General features: G+C 52.4%; 10 protein-coding genes across 10 annotated transcripts; 6 read left to right on the forward strand and 4 right to left on the reverse strand.

Moving 5' to 3' along the window:
* Positions 1-1038: 1038 nt before the first annotated feature.
* COCMIDRAFT_46643 (uncharacterized protein) lies at positions 1039-2762 on the reverse strand (the record flags this gene model as incomplete). The annotated part of the gene is made up of 2 exons (XM_007694818.1): positions 1039-1859; positions 1910-2762. Coding segments are annotated over 2 exons (1674 nt in total), but the record flags the coding sequence as incomplete, so codon positions are not given.
* Positions 2763-4166: 1404 nt separating this feature from the next.
* COCMIDRAFT_108742 (uncharacterized protein) lies at positions 4167-4475 on the forward strand (the record flags this gene model as incomplete). The annotated part of the gene is made up of 1 exon (XM_007694819.1): positions 4167-4475. A coding segment is annotated over one exon (309 nt), but the record flags the coding sequence as incomplete, so codon positions are not given.
* A 388-nt stretch (positions 4476-4863) lies between these two features.
* COCMIDRAFT_108750 (uncharacterized protein) lies at positions 4864-5814 on the forward strand (the record flags this gene model as incomplete). The annotated part of the gene is made up of 2 exons (XM_007694820.1): positions 4864-5267; positions 5373-5814. The coding sequence occupies 2 exons, from the start codon at positions 4864-4866 to the stop codon at positions 5812-5814; spliced, it is 846 nt and encodes a 281-aa protein (XP_007693010.1).
* A 529-nt stretch (positions 5815-6343) lies between these two features.
* Positions 6344-7423, forward strand: COCMIDRAFT_108759 (uncharacterized protein; the record flags this gene model as incomplete). Its single annotated transcript, XM_007694821.1, has 3 exons — positions 6344-6731; positions 6794-7194; positions 7316-7423. 3 exons carry the CDS (start codon positions 6344-6346, stop codon positions 7421-7423), a joined length of 897 nt encoding a protein of 298 aa, XP_007693011.1.
* A 766-nt stretch (positions 7424-8189) lies between these two features.
* COCMIDRAFT_9664 (uncharacterized protein) lies at positions 8190-10903 on the reverse strand (the record flags this gene model as incomplete). Its single annotated transcript, XM_007694822.1, has 2 exons — positions 8190-9518; positions 9569-10903. 2 exons carry the CDS (start codon positions 10901-10903, stop codon positions 8190-8192), a joined length of 2664 nt encoding a protein of 887 aa, XP_007693012.1.
* Positions 10904-11876: 973 nt separating this feature from the next.
* Positions 11877-14091, forward strand: COCMIDRAFT_9665 (uncharacterized protein; the record flags this gene model as incomplete). The annotated part of the gene is made up of 2 exons (XM_007694823.1): positions 11877-12289; positions 12336-14091. 2 exons carry the CDS (start codon positions 11877-11879, stop codon positions 14089-14091), a joined length of 2169 nt encoding a protein of 722 aa, XP_007693013.1.
* Positions 14092-14245: 154 nt separating this feature from the next.
* COCMIDRAFT_41208 (uncharacterized protein) lies at positions 14246-14620 on the reverse strand (the record flags this gene model as incomplete). Its single annotated transcript, XM_007694824.1, has 2 exons — positions 14246-14555; positions 14607-14620. 2 exons carry the CDS (start codon positions 14618-14620, stop codon positions 14246-14248), a joined length of 324 nt encoding a protein of 107 aa, XP_007693014.1.
* A 327-nt stretch (positions 14621-14947) lies between these two features.
* Positions 14948-16328, forward strand: COCMIDRAFT_108751 (uncharacterized protein; the record flags this gene model as incomplete). The annotated part of the gene is made up of 2 exons (XM_007694825.1): positions 14948-15031; positions 15081-16328. 2 exons carry the CDS (start codon positions 14948-14950, stop codon positions 16326-16328), a joined length of 1332 nt encoding a protein of 443 aa, XP_007693015.1.
* Positions 16329-17601: 1273 nt separating this feature from the next.
* Positions 17602-17751, forward strand: COCMIDRAFT_108738 (uncharacterized protein; the record flags this gene model as incomplete). The annotated part of the gene is made up of 1 exon (XM_007694826.1): positions 17602-17751. A coding segment is annotated over one exon (150 nt), but the record flags the coding sequence as incomplete, so codon positions are not given.
* A 1333-nt stretch (positions 17752-19084) lies between these two features.
* On the reverse strand, positions 19085-19840 carry COCMIDRAFT_108731 (uncharacterized protein; the record flags this gene model as incomplete). Its single annotated transcript, XM_007694827.1, has 1 exon — positions 19085-19840. One exon carries the CDS (start codon positions 19838-19840, stop codon positions 19085-19087), a length of 756 nt encoding a protein of 251 aa, XP_007693017.1.
* Positions 19841-20417: the final 577 nt, after the last annotated feature.

The raw sequence follows: 20417 nt of genomic DNA on the forward strand, positions 1-20417 counted from the left end.
CCCGATTAGGAATAGCTCTAATATCCACCGAGTTATACTAGTTTAAAAACTAGAACTTTTAGTAACACGTTTTTTTCATGTCACCCCTCTGTATTTTCCTGGTTTCATTATTGTATTATTAGACGCTAGTAGTGGCTGAGACCAAAAGGTTTAGTGTTCCAATCTCAGTTTTTGTTGGCTATCGATCGTGTCGATCATCACCTTGGCCTTTTTAACCAAACTACACTACACGATTCGCCAGATGGGCTGCAAGATTGTTCTTCTTTTTGAACACAGTTCAGGTAGACACATTCATCTCCTTAGACTTCAAACTCTCTCCTTTCCTTTGCCAGTAAATGGTTGTTGCATGGCATCGGCATCATACCCAAGAGATGAGGCACTCCATGCTGCCCTGACTTGGCCTTGATGCTTCACCCCTTCCATTTTGTCTTCAATTGGCAAAGGCCTATGTTGGCCATCGTACCCAGAATCAGTGCGGCATCTTTTGGTAGATGGACCGGGCTCCCCGTCTCCGATCACTGATGAGAAGGATCCAATGTCATCTGCCCGCTGACTCGTTTGGAGAGGCTCAGCGCAAATGCCAGAAACTCCAGTGGTGCTTGGCTGATTGTATGAGGGCATGGCATGAGGCAGGGCTTCTGGTGTCGAATGCGAAGAACCTGAATTTCTCCTTTGTAGAATTATTTCGTCTTCACCCTGCTTGTTTCTAAAGTTGACCTGTTGATATATCTTATTCATCTCATCTGCAGCTTTCCTCTTGAGCAGGTACTCTCGTTGGTGAAGTAAAAGGTCAGCAGGCGAGTATTCTTCTTCTTCTTCTTCTTTTTCTTCTTGTTCCAATTGTGCCAGCTGCATTTGCTGCCTGATCAGCTGCTGTTGTAGAGCTTGCTGTTGTAGAAACCTTTGTTGAAGCTGTCGCCGTTTCATAGCGGCATATTGTTCGGCCGTCTCGTTTATCAGCCTTGAATTTACGCAGGGGTTCGCGAGTCCTGGTTGCTGGTTCATTTGCCGGTAGGGCGGTGGGGGACAGCTACGTCGTATCAGATTACCCGTCATAGGTATGCCGTCTCTGGCCATGATTTCCGTGTCCAGGGCGACGCGAGATTTTGAGATTTGGGTAGGCAACAGGTCAGGTGACTGTGCTGGAATTTGTTCTTCCCAGACATGTGACGGATACTTGTCGCTTTGAAGGAACTTGGCAATACGTGTTTCCATGGTACGTTTTTTCCGCTCTTGGTCATCCAAGTGCTTGGTCCAGTAATCGAGGAGCTCGGCCCTGATGGCTCTGAAAGCTATGACATCTTCCTGTTCACGTGCAACCCTGGCTCGGTGCAGGAATGTATGTCTTCCGCTTTTCAAAGTTATATCAGGCACATGGTTGGCGAATTCGGTATAGAAATTGCGAAACTCTGTAAACATTTTGCGGATGAGCGGCTCTTGAAGAACATTGGCAGTGCCCTTGGAAGAGATGTGGCGCCTCCATTCAGTGGCGTAGGCATCAAATGCCGTTATACCGGGTAGCAATACTGGGTTGTCGGTGGGTAAAGAGGGCACGGAGCAGAGTTCATAGTAGGCGGGTAATGCTGATTGTATACATCCGGTTCCAGGCGCAATGGGATATCGACCAGTTGCGCGCTCAATAGGATACATTGAATTGCTGTCTGGCCTTCCAGTGAAGACGCCACCAAGAGTGGGTTGGCGCACATTTCGTAGTCGTTCAAAGGGGCTGAAGAGCAGCTTTGAATTGGAAAGCACTTGCTCTTCATGCCAAACAAAGTCGGCTAGGCAAAGGCGGACGTGGAGCTTGTAGAGATTCTTTGCCTTTGCCAGGATACCAGAAACCACTACAGAGATGTAATCTGCGGATATATCAGAAGCGGCACTACAACGTGGAGCGATGGACTCTGACCTCTAATGTCGTAAATCTCCACCTCTTCATCCCAGCGAGATCTCATAGTCATGTTGGCCGTGTTGGGCACATGGTGTGGGTTTGCAATGGGGCAATTCTCGAGTAGTATGTCAACGGCGTAGTTTTTGGCGGAAGCCCAGTCAAAATACTTGAGAAATTTCCTCTTTGCATGGTCGGCCTCATCGAACAGGAAGTGCGAAGAGCCGTCTGCTCGTTTGGGCTCGAGCAGGCGGCGTCCACACATGAAGGTGCCATCCTTGCGGATGTCGATCTTGAAGGTGACTGTGCTGAACAGGCGGTCTTTGACTTCGTCATGGACTTGGCGTGAGACGCTGAGAAGGTCCAAGAGTCTCATCGGAAACTTTGACCTGAGCACACGTGTTGCGCGCATGGGACTCGGGTAACTCAGGACGGATAAGCGACTTGTTGGTCGCTGGTCGGGGTCCTGGCTGGAGCGGTCGTGGACGGCCGCAGTGGACGAATCTATGGGCTCGGTGGGTATGAGATGTCGGTATACTTCATGGCGCAGCTCGAGGGGTAGCTGTTTTAGGAAATAACAGGGGGTGCTAGGATGGCCCTGATGATGGTCGCAAAGTTCAAAGTGCGGGGGGCTCCATCGGAACAGGCTTGCGCATCTACGGCCATCGGAGCTGGTGAACTGGCACCATCCGGCAAGGCTTTGTTGATCGCGGTGGAGGGCGCATGTGGGAAGGTAGGTGGGGCGCGTGTCCTTTTGAGCCTTTTTGCCGATGCTGGCGCTGCAGCGCAAGTTTGTCTTTTTGCAATAGCCCGAGCATCGCTTCAAGTAGTTTTCGGGGTCTTTTGGGTTGAGAGGAGGGAGGGGGGGTTCCATGGGGGGTGGAGCGACGCCAATGGTGGGCAGGTGTGGCTGGGGACTATTTTCGGTTTTGGTAGTGATAGTGCGGTTAGACGGCGCAGGTGTAGTAGCCATGACGGCGGTAAAAGTCGACGGTTGAATGCGGCACCAAACGAGAAGAGTTGGACGGGGCGCGTCTTCTTTTTCTGTTTGAGCAAGATGCTAGTGACTCTTAGTCGAAGCCCAAGAAGCGCAAAGGGGCCAAGGGGGGGGGCAAGGATGGAAAGGATGGAAAGGTAGAGGGAGACGAAACAGGTGAGCAGGTCGAGGTTGAGGGCGAGCGGGCAGGCACAAGTAAATGGGCAAGAGGAGAGGTGCTGTGTAGCCCAGCCCGAGCCCGGTTGGTTACACAAGCATGGGGGGGTTAGCGGCGAGAGGGATGTAGGAGAGGAAAAGGAAGGGGGAGCGGCGTGGTGGGAGGGTTGATGATGCAAATATATGTATGTAGCCATGTGTCGTTGTTCGTTTTTGCACATTTGCTGCGTCGGCCGCACGAAGTGCACAGCAGTGCCCCACCACGCGCTACTGGGCCACGACGACAAATGGCCGATCATGGCTAGAGGGCGAGAGGGCAAGAGGGCGAGAGGGCGAGACGCGCTGTGGGACGCAGGCCCTGCATTGTAATCACGCAAATGCATCCATGATGAGCAGGAGTTCCTTTTATCCCACGCCTACCAACCTGCGCCCTGCCCGGCTGTGTCCAGGCTGCCTACACAGTACTAGACGGTTCCCGGCATTCTCTACCCAATCAGTCTAGACGCATCTGGGGTCGCTGGGGTCGCTGGGGTCACTGGGGGCACTGCTGGGGGCAAAGGACCCTCTGTGGGGAGCATCGCAACACTAAACATCCCTCGGTAATCTACTTTATCCTGGCCGGGTAGGTGGCGCCATGCACGTCGTGAATCAAGCAGCAGCCAGCGCACTCGGAGTATTTCAACCATGAACACTACGCTATCTTTAGGGAAAAGTATACCGCCTGCCGCCAGCCGCCGCCCATCCTGTTGCCACACTCTTGATTTGATAGTGAGAGAGCTCCGTCTCGGCCACTCCAGGGATACACCAAGCAGCGGCAGCGGCAGCGGCGGCGGCGGCGACGAGGCTGAGCTGCACACTCGCGCCATCTCCCACACACGCACACGGTCCGCCCATCAGCAGGCATAGGGCGTGCTTGGCTTGGTTTGGGCCTCTTTGGGCTTAATCCGTCGAAGCTCCCCTCTGCTCCCATCTACAGACACGCAGCCGCGGATGATGCGATATCATGGCAGAAGAGGTTTGTACTCGCCCCCCCTGGACCTCAGTCCCCTCCCCCCCCCCTCATGAAGCTGGCTAATAACGCCCGCTCCCCAGACTAGTACCTTCACCACACAAGTGCCCACTTCGTCCACCCGACACGCCCTCTATGGCTCCATCCATGTAGCAGCCTCTTCTCGCGACTCGGCCATCGAGGTCAGCCCAGCCAGCACCATGCAACACCCCTTTGCTCCTGGCCGACGCTACTACATCTATCCACCCTTCATCAAGGGCCATGGCCGCTTGATACCCGCTCGTCGGACGGTGCCCTATCTGGTTGGTCTGTTTCTGGTCATCGCAGTGTTTGCATGGGGCGTGTGTTCTGCTATGTCTGTGAACCCGCTGCTGGGCCACCCGCACCACCCGCACCACCCGCGCCCGCCCCCGGGAAGAGGCTAGGTCAATCAAAGGCGCTTGCTGCTGGTCTCGGGTCGTTTTGAGCAACTGGCAAAACCATGTACTTTTACCATCGCGAATAGCCTACTCGAATCCAAATTGTCGTGGGAACGAATGCTACATGACTACTTGCCTAAACCAGATATGTGATTCGTCACCATGGCACTAACGCAGTCGCCGGCTAGCTGTGCGGGGAAACATGCCTCGGTTCGGCGCGCGTCCTCACCAACTTACCCTCTTCCTTGCATACTCACTCCCCTTCATACTCCATCCGGCATGTAACTTCCGTCCCGCATTGCACAGGCCCGCGACCTGTCTCGCCTCTTCACCTCACCTCACCTCACCTCACCTCAAGTCGTCCACCAACACCACCGCCACCACCACCACCAACATGTCGTCGGTCAAGCCCCAAACCACGCCGCCTCCCACCTCGCACGTCCTCCTATCCTACCCTGCCGACCATGTCCTCCTCGTCACCATCAACAGAGAAAAACAGATGAATAGCATCCCCTTTGAGGGACACCTCGAAATGGGTGAGGTCTTTGACTGGTTTGACCACGAGCCTAATCTGCGCGTCGCCATCGTCACTGGGGCCGGCACAAAGAGCTTCTGTGCGGGACAGGACCTAATACAGCTGGGAAAGATCCGGAGCGGACAGCTAAAGGCCACGCCAGGTCTCATGAGACATCCTCTTAGTGGATTTGGTGGACTGAGTCGGCGTATGGGTAAGAAGCCCGTCATTGCGGCTGTCAATGGATTCGCCCTCGGGGGCGGCTTCGAGATTGTATTGGGCTGGTATGTTCCACCTTTTTTTTTAAAAAAAAAACAAAAAACAAAAACAAAAACAAAAAAACCCCACGCGTTTGTTCTACACACAACCAAACATTGATTACTTCGCAGTGACATGGTGGTCGCAGCACCACATGCAACATTCGGTCTCCCAGAAGCTCTCCGTGGTATTTTCGCCGGTGCAGGAGGCCCGCCACGACTCGTCCGCAACGTTGGCCTGCCTATCGCATCTGAAATGGCCCTCACAGGGAAACCCATTACCGCTCAAAGGGCCAAGGAGCTCAACCTCGTCAACCGCATATCCCCCTCGAAAGAAACAGTTGTACAAGAGGCACTCAAGCTAGCAAGTGAAATTGCTGCAATTTCACCAGACTCGGCCATTGTCACCAGAGCAGCTTTGAGAGAGGCCTGGGAGACTGGAAGCGTTGAGCGAGCCACTCAACTGGTAATCGAACAATACAACCATGGACTTAACACTGGTGAGAATGCTCTTGAAGGACTTCGCGCTTTTGCCGAGAAGCGGAAACCAAATTGGCAACCTTCCAAGCTGTAATAGCCTGTTGGTGCAACATTGTGTAGTTTTGTAAAATAAAATAAAGAGACAAAAGGGTTTCACGGCTTACCTAGAAACGGCATAGATGACAGTATCCTTTTCTATAAAGGCTACTTTGGCTACTCCATCACTGCGTACCCAATTCCCCCAGGAGACAAAGAAATGGCACATCTGGTTCTCGCTGGTCTATTCGTGCCGTTCATTAACGTGCTGCGCTCATTTGATGTCAGTAATACATGTACATGTACATACATATAACCGGCAAACCTTGTGCGAGAATTACACTATGTCCAAAATAGCTGGAAAATCCCCTTGTCAAAAGCACGGCGAGGATCGCCCCCGCATCCCAGCTGAGCTCACAGGATCATTTAGATGCCTCGGCCGAGCAAACCAGGACCGGCTACACCGGAGACTGACTGCTAACAATCCAGCCACTTGCGTATTTGTTCTCTACTCCTGGACCCGTGTTGCTACTACGTGACGTGATTGAGAATACTTTGTCTTATCTACACACTACGCTACCATTGTCATGGTGAACCATGAGCCAAAAGACGCTGCTCCAGCCCAAATATGCATTACAGGGAAGCGAAAGAGGCCCGTGTCTGAACAGGAACATCGAGAGAGAAAACGCGCCGTTGACCGCCGGGCTCAAAGGTCCCTTCGAGAGAAGACCAAGATACACATTGCTAAGCTTGAGCGCACAATAGAGATACTACAGAACAAAGATCGTAATGACACAACATCTACTCTGTTGTCTGAAATTGATGCCTTGCGAGCAGAGAATGAGCGGCTCAAGCACACCATCGAGAGTGTGAAGAGCCTTGTTGGACTCAACGTGGTTTCGCAAGACATCCTGCCAACCAAACCTGGCCCTGTCATGGAACACGCAAACCGTTCCCCAGCAGCAGCAGCAGTCGGTATGCATGTCTCTATCCCTCACCTTTGGTAGTTCGATACGACCGCTCATATGACATGGCAGGCCACAGTCTGCCTGAGCCGCCTACCATTTCTATTGCCGGTGACCCACAACCGTCACCACTTCCTCATCTGAACCAGTCAACTTCTATCGACCGTACGATCCCCGGAGATGAGCAACAGCGGTTTGACCAACCGAAATGTCCTGAGCAGCCAGACTTCTTTCAGCCATCACCTTTCCCCAATGGCCCGACCGTGATCAATCAGCTCACAACGGCGGCAATCGATCTTGACGGCATAACCATAATACCAGATATAGACGAGCCAACCGTTCCAGATACCAACAAAAAATTAGCCCATAGTCCGCGATTCCGACCTTTATCCGAATGTTTGCCAAAAAAGCAGAGTGAAGAGTTACTACAAGCGATAATAGGAAAAGACCCATTCTCATCATTGATGCAAGAGGTAACTTTTATTTCCTCCCCACCTAGCAAAAAAACAACAACACACACACACACACACACACACACACACACACAGTATCTTTGGATGCAGTTGTATAAAATGCTAACGTACATCTCATCAGATCATGGGCGCAAAAGTAATACTATCCTTTCCCCATCATTCTCCACATCGTCGGCCCTTCTCCAAGCCTCACAATGTGCAAATAAGACACGAACAAGACGGGTTCTGAATCAAGCGTCTCGAATTTTTCCCCCTGTAATGTGCCAGTGTACTAGAATTGAACCTATATGTTATACATATGAAGAGGCCTGTACTTTTGGGAAGATAGTATTACGAAGTAACCAGGCGAGTATTTGAGTCAAGTGTCAAACCGGCTACTACGGTTAGGGATTAGAGATGTAGGCAGGAACATGTTCAATAGACCTGATTTTTTTGATTTTTTTTTTTACCTTTACACTTTATTTTACATAGTACAACAACTAACCAATCAATCAATCAATCAATCAATACCAGCATCAGGATTATTCGAGTAACCCGCAACACCGATTCAATCACACACACATACACCACATGCACATACACATACGCACACACACACACACATACACACCAAAAACAAAGCAATTATGAAGTTTTATCGTCATCATTCGTGCTATCCCAACACCCACTAGGGTATCAACCGACACGAAATACTTTTTTCCTCCACTCTTTTGTACATCGCACCAAAGCGATGCTGGTAGTCGTGACTTTTCATGACTCGGGTCATGATCATTCACGCCTGGCTTCCCCTCCCTCCTTCTCCTTTTTCCTCCTTCTCCTCTTCCTTTCCCTCTTCTTCTTCCTCCTCCGTCCCCTCCTTCTTCGTCTTCGTCCTCTTTCGTCTTCTATTAATTTTTAAATTTTTTCTCCTCAATGTCATTACAAGATGGCTTTCTTGAAATCATATCGTGTTGAACTCTTTCCCCCGCGCGCACATACAAAGTTCCTCCTTGGTCTCAGGTTTCGATGCGCTGGTAGAACAAGATATACGCCACCTTGTTGTCGCGCACATTTTCTTTGAGCAACGGTGTCCTCTTGCCCGCGGAATTCGGTGTTGCTGCGCCGTTGACAATACCACTCCACTTCTTATTGCCATCCTTCTGCTTCTCAGATCCATTCACCTGGTTCCAGCCGCCTTTGTCAGGCTCCTCCTCATCCATGTCGATCTGTGCGAAGAAGTTCTTGCTCTTCCCAGCGTCCGACTTGTGCTGCTCGAGGGCAGCAGCTAAGACCTTGGGGTCCTCTTCTGCGCCACCCTCGGCCACTTCCTCAGCACGGATGCGACGGATGATGGTGTCATCCATGCGAATCCACTCCTTTCCTTCTTGGCGTCGAAGGTCAACTGTGTAATGGCCACCGCTAGCGTTCTTACCATGGTGGTAGACAACACCAGTAAGTCTGTACCGAGGGAAGCCGCCTTGGATCTGGTAGCTTCCTCGCTTGTGTGGCGGGAACACCTCCTTGGGTAGTTCCAGCTCGAGCGGGTAGCCAATCTTCTTCCAAATCTTTTGTGGTCCTTTTTCATCGTAGTGGAAACGTTTCAGATGAAGTATCAACACTGGTGGTAGTGACTCGATGTGGACTTGCTTTGTCGATGCTTTGGCACCGCGAGCGGCACCGTCTAGTGTTTCTAGACGTGTAAGGTTTTTGAGAGCATCAGAAATGTTGTTGATATTTGGTTCGCCAATGTCGAGTTGGAGAGGTTGGTAGGGCTCAAGTGTGACAGAAGCTTTTTCGCCTGGCCTCTTGTACTCAGAGCGAAGTTTGCCACCGAATATCTTGGTGATGGGACTCTCGATATCAATAGCTCCGGAATTCTGAGTGACGGCTGTCTTTTGCTTGTGACCGACCTCTTCCCAGCCACCATCCACGGAGCCTGTTTGTTCGCTGTTTTCCAATGCGACTGTGCCTGCAGGTTGACTCTGCTTTCCACTCTTAATTATTTGGACACATTCGTCATGCAGTCCAGCAAGTAAGAAACCCAAAAACTCTTCGGCGTCTTCTTGCTGGCCTCTTTTCATGTTATCGAAGCGGGGCAGACGCTTGATGACGTCGTATACATATTCCGGGGCCAAAGGATCGCCATACTGCTCAATGTCGTTACTTTTCAGTCGTAGACGTAGCTGTTCAACAGTAGGCGCAGAGTCAATGAGCTTGAAATCTCGCAAGAACATAATCATCGCATCTATGAGAGGGGTCTCAGACTTGAAACTGTGCACGGCGCGTTTGGCGACCTGGTCGAGGAAATCGTAGAACGGGACGCAGAAAAGAAGGACTTGAAGAATCTACTCTCAGGTTAGGCAGGTTTATACGATGGCAAGCAATCAAGACATACCGAATTCATATAACAAAGATTGCCTGAGTTGACGAGACCACGCGGTTCAATGAAAGAAACCTTCTTTTCCGAATCAACTGAGAAGGATGCCAAAACATCTGCGAGAGTGTTGCTTTTTTGCACAACAGGTCCATTGGTAACTGGCGCGGGGGTGGTGGTTGGTGGTGCAACAGGCTGGGCTGCTTTGGTAGCATTCTTTGCCCTTAGTAGCTCTGCCCACGATTTTGGCGCAGCTGGCTTGGGCTTTTCTTCAGCATTAGGCGCGGCTTCCTCAGTTGTTGTTGTGGTTGCAGCATCGTCGATTTGCGACAACTCTGGTTGAGCTGCAGCGGGCGACTTGATGGACTGCTGTGTGGTGGAAGCTGCACTGGATGCCTTTGCGGGCTTGATCGGGACGCGGGGTACGGCAGGTATGGTAGGGTTGCGGGCATGCTTTTTTGCAGCAGCCGTGACGGGGGCAGCCTGTTGTGAACCTGATGGTGTAGCGGTAGATGGAGTTGTCGACTGGGCTAGATCGACTTCTGAAGGTGGGTGTGAAGTGGAAGGGGTGTCGACTTCAGCATCAGACGGACCCGCAATTGTGGATGCCTGAGATTCCTCTGGTTCTTCTGTGGGAGTCCTGTCGCCTTCTGTGTCTTCCTCAGTCTCGTTCGAGGCATCCTCGTCGATAGCCTGGTCGCGTGAGGGCAAAGCCAAAGATTGCTCTTCGGTAGATACCGGGGCCCTTCGCCGTCTCTTTCCGCGCGAGGCGCGCACTGGAAAGTCTGATTCTGGCACAGAAAGCCAGGGCAGAGGCGGATAGAATGGCTTAAACGTAATGGATTGTGGGGTGGACGGGGCTGGTGGCGTGGGCTTTGACTCAACAGCGGGTGGCGGGCTGTCGACAGTGGGAGTTGGCTGTGGTGTCGAAGAAGACGGCATATATACGTGGGGCTGCACCGAGGGGGTTGGAGGCGCCTGCTGGGGAGTAGGAATGCGGGGAACAGGCGGGGTGCGTGAATGGACAATGGGAGGCGTCTGGCCCATGGCACGGTTGACTGGTGGGACCATGTGCAGATGTGACGAGACTACAACGGGCGAGGCATGCGGCTGAGGTTGGAACTGGCGCGGAGGCATGGCATATTGAGGCGGCGGCGGGGGTTGCTGGTAGGGGTACCATTGCTGCATGGGCTGCATGTGCTGGGGATAGCCGTGAGGCGGGCCATACTGCTGAAGGTGGTGGTAGGGCGCGGCATAGGGGTTATGGTGGACGGGCGAGTGTGTCTGCGGGGGAATGTGGTGGTGGTAGTACTGCTGCTCGGCCTGCCTCCTCCCAGGCATATAAGGGCCGGGCATCATGAGGGCTGGGCGCGGTGTTGCCTCGACAGTCGGCGCCGGCTAGGGAGCAAGCGGCCAACTTGTGAGGCAACGGGGCGGGAGACGTTGGCGGGGGCGAAGGCGATGGGGAAGCGGGTGCGGGTGCGGGCAAGGCGCGCAGGGTGGTGGAGGATATTTATTCGGATGCGGAGCGGCGTCGCGCGACTGGCGTAGGCGAAGGATGCGGTGCGGATGGGCTCGTCGACGATCGCGGGGTCATCGTATCAGGACGACATGAGCGCAGCAAAGGCTGCCCGCGACAAAGAGAGGGAGAGAGAGGTTGGGATGGATGGAGAGAGCGGCGGCGTGGTGTTGGGCCTGGCGGCAATGGAAGAAGCTCGAACCGAGTCAAAGAGTCGCTCTGCGGCCGAAGGGCGTTGCAGTCTGTGCGGAGGGCGGAGACCCTGGGCAGACAGCGAGGGAATGTAAGAGAGGAGAGGCAGGCAGGCAGGCAGGCAGGCAGGCAGGCAGGCAGACCAACACGGCCAATGGCACGGGATGACGGCTGTTTTGGATCAAATGCAACAAGAGACGTGCGCCTCTGGATGTTGAGACGGACGCAGAGAGTGCGTCGGGGAGAAACAGTCAATGGCTGCCCGTCGATGCCGCAGCTCCACGATGCAAAGGCAAGTGGCCGGCTGATAACGTGACGGCCCCCGGCGTCATCAACCCAGGTCGTCGCCATCCGCCACTCCACCTTCTGCCTCTTGTCCCCGACCACGCACCCTCTTGGGGACCCCGACTTTCCGCAAACCATCCACATACACACACACACACATATATATATATATATACCACCAGCTATCCCCACTATTCTCTCGTTTCCTCCCATCTTCGGTCCTTCATTTCTTCCCCGGTCCTTCATCAACGTCATCATCGTCGTCGTCGTCGCTGGTGCTGGTGCCGGTGCTGGTGCTGTTGTCGCGCTATCGTGAGCCCTTAGCTGGGAGTCATGTCTAGCAACCCACCCGCCCCGTCCTCGTCCAAGGCCTCTGCATCCACTGGCCCCATCTCTCCCGCCCAGAACCAGGCCCCCTCCATCAGCACCAGTAGCTTCTTTGCGCAGCCGCGGGGCAGCGGAACGTCGGCGCGGTCCTCACCTACGCCTCGCAACAGCCAGCAGCAGAAGAAGCAGCACAAGGGCTCCAAGCGCTTCCGCCAGACGGATGAGGATGCCATTGCTGAATCACTCGCCATGCGCCCCTTCAGCAACAGGAAGGGCCAGACGTCCATTACCCACCTCATGAACTTTAGCCTTCCTCCACGCCCGTCCAACCACAACCAGTCGCACGGCTACGGAAGAAACTACCGGCGCAATCCCACATGGGGCCTCGGATCTGGCTACCACGCCGTCGACAAAGCCCGGTAAGTGCTCTTCTCACCCCAACTTGCCTCCGCTAACCCGCCCAAGATATGTGCACGCCAACTACCGCTTCATCGTCGATCCTCGCGGCGACTATCGCGCTCAGAGCGTCGATGCCGATATCCACCTGGACTGGAATAATGTTCTGCAAATATTGGCATCCGAAATCTCCCAGGAAGCGTCTTGTCCCATCTGCCTCGGGATGCCAGTAGCCCCGAGGATGGCCAGGTGCGGTCACATCTTCTGTCTTCCCTGCCTCATCCGCTACATGCACTCTGAAGACGACGGGAAAGCACCAGAGAAGAGGGCGCGATCTAAAAAATGCCCGCTATGCTTCGACACCATCTATGCCTCCGAAACACGACCTGTCCGCTGGTACACTGGACAAGAGGGCGAGGCTCCACGAGAAGGAGGCGATGTTGTCCTGCGCTTGGTGGTAAGGTCAGCTGGAAGTACATTGGCCATGCCGCGCGACGGTGCCGATGCTCTACCCAAGGACCAAGATATACCCTGGTACCATGCGGCAGAGGTCACAGACTATGCTCGTGTCATGCGGGGTGGGGAGGACTACATGCTCGAACAATTAGATCAGGAAATTGTCAAACTCGAGCAGCAGGGCAAAGAGGACGAGGTAATGTTTGCCGAAGACAGCATGGAATGGACAAAGAAGGCAATACGAAACATTCGAGAACTCAAGGAGAAATTCAAAGGCATTGGAAACCCTCCCGAAGAGCCTTCCAAGCCTACAGAACCCAAGACCAAAAGAGCCCCAATTGTCTTTGATGACGAGGGGGCCGCACCCGACATGTACCACATCCAGAACGCTTCCAAGTCTGGCCAGGATTACACGCCACCACAACCCGCACCCGAATCTTCGAGTACCAAAGATCGGGCCATGTCTGTTTCATCGCATTCATCTGCCACCAGTCATAGCATGTCTTTAACTCTTGCTGAGCTGCGCAACCGACAACACCACGAGCACCACAAGACACCTTCTGAGTATTTCTTCTACCAAGCGCTACTTCACTATTATCTGTCGCCATTAGATATTCGCATTTTAAAGGCGGCCTTTGGCAATTTTGCTTCTTTCCCGTCAACAATCCTACCGAGAGTGGAGCACGTCTCTACTGGTCATGTTGTAGACGATGAATTACGGAAACGTACAAAATATCTAGCACATTTGCCATATGGCTGCGAGGTTGGATTCCTCGAGTGCGACTGGACGGATACTGTTGCCCCTGAGATTCTGGAACGATTCCGACCAGAAATCGAGAGGCGACGTAAGAAGCATACCGAGAAGGAGACAAAGGAGGAGAAGGCGCGGCAACGCGCGGAAAAGGCCGAGTATGCTGAGTTCACGTCAGCACGCAGAAGACGGCCAAGCATCACGGAGAGGTTTTCTGCGGACGACTTCCAGCCTTTGGCATCTGGAAGTGCAACAGACGCACAGCCCGCTGCAGACGGTGACCATACTTCGACATCACCGCCCTGGCCGGCACGACGTGGTGATGGCTTTGCTTCATTGGCCTCTCCTTCTACCAGTCCGTCGGCTCCTCGAACCGTGTGGGGCACTGCGGTCGTTGCGGGGACATCTCCCGTGCTGGCCCCACACGACCACGTTGATGGTGACGACGGGTGGCTGCAAGGCTGGGAGAAGGATTTGCTTGGGGAGGAGGATATGATTGCTCAGGCACAGGCCATGTCGTTGGCTGAGGGCGAAGAAGCGCCCAAGAAGAGTGGTGGTAAGAAGAAGAAGGGCAAGAAGATTACACTTATGAGCACAAACGTAAGGCGGGGCGCATGAGATGGTTTATTTCGTCAGCATCACTGAGTAGCATGGCGCGAAAAGGAGCAATGAAAGTTTACTGCCAATCCTGGTACAATTTGAACTAAAACTATCCATGACATGATGAGTGCCTATACTCGACTTTTGTTCCCGCAATCATACATGTATACTGTTAGATCAAGCAAGCACCACAGGCAGCCGAACCTCCCATTTTGATGGGTGGTCTCGAATCTTTCACCTGTGCCACCTTTCGGCTGCCACCACCGCTACCGCTTCCAGGCCCCGCATTCCCTCGACCATGCATCCCGCCCTGGTAGCTGTGTCGCGACGGAGCTGCAGGCGCAGGTCGATTGAACGAGCTGCTACCCGGCGCGCGAAATGGTGATCCTCGTGCAGCGGCCCAGGTGTCGAGGGAGAAGAGGGTAGTAAAGTACAGGGCGAAGAAGACAATGAGTGTGTTGGTTGTGCGCGACAAGAAGGACCTAGGCGGTTGGTTAGTAGAGTGACGGCGCTACTAAACATTGTGGGCGTACTTTGGGGTTTCCATATCCGCTAGAGGTGTATATGAGAGAGAGAGAGAGAGAGGCGGAGTATGTATCTGTGTTTGCGTAACAAAGAGCGGGAGAAAGGTAAAGGTGAGGTTCGTTGCCTAGAGCGGCAGGGTGCCTCACTGTTGAACAGGGATGTGGCGGGTGGATCGGCGCGGATCACGCTAATGCAGGACCGGGCAGCTTCTTCTGTTTTTATTCTCCAACTTTTGACTTGCATATGCCATTACACACCCAGCAGAACAAGCATTATCTCAAAAACTATCGCTAGTCAATGTCCTAGGGAATCAATTAGCAGAGACAACAATCCATCAAATAGCGCCAGCATGGGCAACGACCACGATACGATTGTGGTCAACAGCAAGTCGCGGTCGAAAAATGCAAAATTTAACGAGAAGGAAAATGGAAAGGTAGTGTGAAAGTAAGTCTAGTCTTGATTTGATGCTGACGCGATAGTAGAAGCGAAAAACACCCGGCGATAATGATAGCCCTATGAAAAAGAGAAAGGGTCATGTCCAAGAACCAAATGTAGAAGATATCGACACATCAAGGCCGACTGCCGTCTTCAATCCCACCAAAGGCCGCAATTGGACGGTGACAATTGCTCTTCCTGGGAGCTGGACTCTGAATGCAAAGAAGCCCGATCACAAGACCATCCAGGTTGGGCGCATTGCGCGCGCAGCAGCCATCTACTGTGTCGATGAAATTGTGGTTTACGATGACGACCCAAGTAACATCGACCCAAAGGTCGTCGATCAAAAGTATATTCGCAAAGGTCGCACGAAACAACAGGTTCTAGACTCTATTTCCGAACAAGACGAAGCATGGCAAAATCCTGACCAGTTCCTGTACCATTTGCTGGCTTTTGCAGAGTGCCCTCCACATCTGAGGTATGACCGAGAGGATCCGCGGTTGAGCATCTTCAAGGAACATCAAAACCTCAAATGGGTGGGTAACCTCCCCAGCATGGACATGCCCCATCATTTAAGAAGCCACGAATGGTGTCAGTACCGGGAGGGTGTCTTTGTAGGCTCTGCACCGCCCCCAAGCGGCAGCAAGTCAAAGAAGGTTTCACGAGAAGACTACGCGTACATCAAGTGCGGTCTACCTTATCCAATTCGCGTACCGGTACCCAAAGAGGCGCCTGTGGAGCAAGGAATGCGCACCACTGTAAGGTTTGCTAATCAAGAAGCGCCGAAGGGCTGGCCCAATCTCTCACAACAAGACTGCGACGGTCTAGAAGCCACGGCGTGTGCTGCCAGTTTACCGCGTGAGGAAGGCGGATACTATTGGGGTTACAATGTGCGACGCGCTGCCTCGCTCGGCGCAGTCTTCTCCGAGTGCGAATACCCTGGTGGCTACGACATGTCGATTGGGACCTCGGAGCGCGGACAGTCGGTGTATTCGTTTCTCTCAAATACCGGTGGTGTTTTCCCGGGTGACACGTCTGGCTCCACAGTCTCTGGGGCTCCGGAATCCTTCAATCACCTGCTTATCGTATTCGGCAGTCAAGCGGGCATAGAGCTAGCGGTCGCAAGTGATCCAGAACTGACTAGCAAAGGATTAGACAAATCTACAGCACACCAGCTGTTCGACGCGTGGGTAAACCTGGTGCCACGACAGGGCAGCAGAACCATCCGAACAGAGGAAGCTGTTATCATTGGGCTTGGTGCACTCAAGCCTTGGATTGACACTTTGTACGTATGAGTGGGCAGTGTAGGGAAAGGGGCCGATAGGACACGACTTGCTTCGGACTATGAATACATCACTAGCACTGAATAGTCATTATGATTTCAAATATGGAAAGAAGTACGCAAATTCGGGTGCTATGTAGCATGGAGGGATAGGTTGCAAATGACAGAAACAAAGAAGAAATGCCATCTACTCGACGAGCTACGCGCCATCGTAATCATGAAACAGTATGTGATGGCAAATTGACAAGTCAAAAATTGTCAACCAAGTCAAAGGCGTGGTAAAGGGTCATTCAACCTGTGCCAAGGCATCGAAGCTTGATCGGAGACACCATGCGCCGCTAGGCACCATGGCACGTCAAGTTTCTACAAGCAGGCAAGGGTCGACGAGTCGTGTGCTGCCCGTTCGACCAGGAAGGTGTATCCTACTGTATGCCAGACACATCCCTAGTCTTTTCCAAGTCCTTCGGATCCTACACAGCATCACTAGCATTGAGGGCAATTTGTTCCGTCTTCCTCTATTTCTCTTATCGGGCGTCTATTAGTACGAAGGACTTAGTCCCGTCAAGGAATCGGGTATATGACGACACATGCGAGAATTCCAACCCTGGTAATTTGAATACGAGGCTCTTATTCACACCGACGCTTGATGTCGACGGAAAAAAACTAGGCTAGTCGTGTGCTTGGGCTAGTTGCGCCTAGTTTATCCAGCTTAAGGCCGTACGAGCTAACGCAGGTCCGGATAATATGATGAGTTCTATAGGCGGAATTACTGCATAGGACACTACTAGTAGCGGGCCTTTGCAGAGAAAACAAGCACAAGGGAAGAATCACGACGGTGCCAATATCACACAATGGAGCAAATAGCTAGTCATGTCGTTGAAGTTTAAATCGCTCACGCCATCTGTCGCTCTGATTTACCGCTGCATCTCGGTGGTATGATGTTGTTCTTGCCTCTTCTGGACTTTTACCCGTTTTGGCACCTTGGTGTACGCGCAACGAGTGAAAAAATAGATGTGGTGATCGCAATTTGCCGCAGTTCCATATACATGAAGTACGGTGGGTGGGGGTGGGGATTGCCGCCAACGTTCCAACGGGCACACTAGAACGCATGATGAACTCGCGAATTTAATGAGCGTGTATACATGGCCACTATTTACGTAGGCCTTCTTGCAGCGGCCCTCAAAAGTGCCGGCTGATGGTACCAGGATCACATTCCTGATGGTTGTACCTGAAACTGGTGGCAGCTATGCATAGCACAACGTACATCTACCTACGCTACTCCATCGGCCCGTTTGGGTTGGGTTGCGAACCTGCTGACTACCCACCGCCACGGTTTTGCGAAGGGGGAAGGGGGAAGAGGGGAGGGGACAAGGGGGGGGGGGGCTGGTTCTGCGCTCTCTCTAACACGCCATGGCCGAAGCCTGTTCTCCGCATAACACTCCGCCTTGCGTTCACTACCCTTATCACTATCTCTTGTTCCCCACTAGCCCGTGCTCACCCAATCACCGCTCATGTTAGCAGCAACGTGCCTTGCTGACCGTTTGCGCAATCAAAAAAGAGGCGCCGCCACGATTGATCGACCTCATGTGTGTGGGTAACCCGACACTTCGGGTCCGCTTTTTTTTTTAAAAACAACCACAGGTACCATGGGGTCAAGACAACGCAACCATGTCCACCCGTCCACCCGTCCACCCGTCCACCCGTCCACCCCCTACACCTATATCACGTACGTAATAATCCCGCTGGGCGCTGTAAAATGCTTCTCCACAGCAGGTGCACACGAGAACAGGACCGTTTTGTTTCCTCTCACGCTTCTTGGCCAATTGCCCGACACACCGTGAACTTGCTACTTATTGCTCATTCACGTGCGGGGGGAGTGATGGGTTCCGTGTACTCCGTAGATGACTCGGCTTGCCAAGCATGACACCGCAGCTGGGGAAATACGAGTGCTCAGACGGGGCAGGCTGTACTGTCATCGCCGTCCTCGGCCCCAGGTCGTGATAGCTTGAGCGCCGTCTCGTCTTGACTGCTAGTGTCCGGGTAGCGCATGTGTATCGTACGTTGGGTCCTGTATACGTGAGATTGAAGGAGAATCTCGAACAGGCTGCTGACACATGGTAGCTTCGACATGGATGAAACGGAAATTCCAACCCTGTTGTTTGTTCAGAGTCTGATGGTTCATCGCAATCTTTACACTTTGTGTAAAATTTCTTGAATATTAGAAGTTCCTATGATTCTTGGTGATAATGTGATGATAGAAGTTTTGTTATAGTTGACCAGCCATGGTCATAAGTGCCCTGTTATGTTGATTATAATTTGTCTCTCTACTGTCAGACTTTTGACATAGTTATCGGTTCTCTAAGGTAGATAATATCATAGATACGCGCTGAGATTCTATCTCACCATTGAAATGTTGAAGTGGTCAACGTTGATTGAGAGATGTGCAACCCATTTTGCAGTCACAATGAACGAACGAGTAGAAACCTAAATACAAGTAGGGATATTTGAGACTGGAACCTCAATGGCTCAGTAAAGGTGTATACCCTTTTCAAAACAACTGCAGATCATATCCAGAGAGTAGTCACCAAAATTCAAGTAAAGTAAGGTGTTGTGATAGCAAACTCCATTGATCCTAAAGATGGCTTCGTTTGATGCCCTAAGCTATATACATTCATGGAACCATACCATATTTCGTAGAACAAAACTCATTGATTCAGACCGTCTTCCCTTGTAAGTATTGCAAGCTATGTATCAGCATAGACTCGGCATTTAGAGGGTACCTTGTCCCTGGCATCGGGGCATAGGGAACGTATCCTGGAAGCATGCCGCAAAGTAACCATCAACCCAGGCCATGTCCTGGTACATCTTGGAAGTGAACGAGTCCGCCTGCCATGTCTTCACAGAGCCTGTGTCTCCCATCTTGCCACTCCAGACAGCACCGGTGAAGCGCTTGGTGAGGGGTCGGAAGACCCAGGCACCGTATTTGCCTTCTGGCACATCGGTGAAGAAGGTCTGGGTCAGACTGTTGGTTGTCTGCCATGTTTGGGTGACAGACATCGATGCCTTGAGGAAATCTTCTATAAGTGTAACGTCGATGCCCGCGGAGACAGCAATGCTGTTACTGACACTGTAACCAGCTGCTACGGTGATCTTTGTGCCAATTCCACCCTTAACGATCTGGCTGACTTGGACATCCCAGCCAGTGAATGTGGTCGTCTTTCCGGGGATAACAATGGAGATGTCCCGTTTCGACAGAGGACTACTGGTTCTGTTCGCAAGCTCTGGGCCAGTGTAGGTGATGAAGTTGGGGTCGAACTCGTTTGGCGTTCCAAGTGGATAATCGTCAAGGGGGAATCGCTCTTCAAACTCGGAGCGCTTCATGACTTGGATGCGACCGTTGCCGTGGAGGATGATATCATCCGCTGCAACAGCAAGGGGTGCAGGCTGAGCATCAGGAACTGCAGCAGGAGCAGCGGCTGCCAGTGTAGCGCCGGCTGCGAGGGTAAGGAGTTGAGTGAAGTGCATTGTGAAGATTGATGGTCAATTGCCGATATGTTGGCCTGCTGAAGAAGGATAGAGATAGAAGGTATGAGTGTAGATGCTCTATGAAAACTCTAGATTTGGGCCGGATGCTTCAAAACTTTATAGTATCATGAGCTTGAGATGGTTATCTTAGGCGTGGAAAACTACAGGGAGCAGCATTGGATCTGGTTAACTCGTCTGAGCACTGATCTGCAAGGAAACCTGATTCGTGCAGGTAGACAAATCTCAGTATTCGGAGCTGTCATTTCGTGATGGAGTTTGGTGACAGGGGTTCTTGCGATGCAAGGACCAGGTCACTATGCGGAGCATGCTCGGTGAATTACTGTTTCGCCTTGTAGGAGCAGCCTAAGGTTATCTAGGCAACCAATTTTCCCGAACACTGCCGATTGGATCCTCTTGCAAACACGAACTCAACCTTCGGCCCGAAGCGCATGAAGTACGCTTATGTGCCAGCCACTCGGTGTCCTGTGCATGAAAGGGCTACCAACTGTCATAGTTTCCGACTAAGAATACTGCCCTAGGACACCCGTTCGGAAAAACTTCATTCTAATGGATGACC

This window comes from Bipolaris oryzae, assembly GCF_000523455.1.
Source record: "Bipolaris oryzae ATCC 44560 unplaced genomic scaffold scaffold_245, whole genome shotgun sequence".
Classification (NCBI taxonomy): domain Eukaryota; kingdom Fungi; phylum Ascomycota; class Dothideomycetes; order Pleosporales; family Pleosporaceae; genus Bipolaris; species Bipolaris oryzae.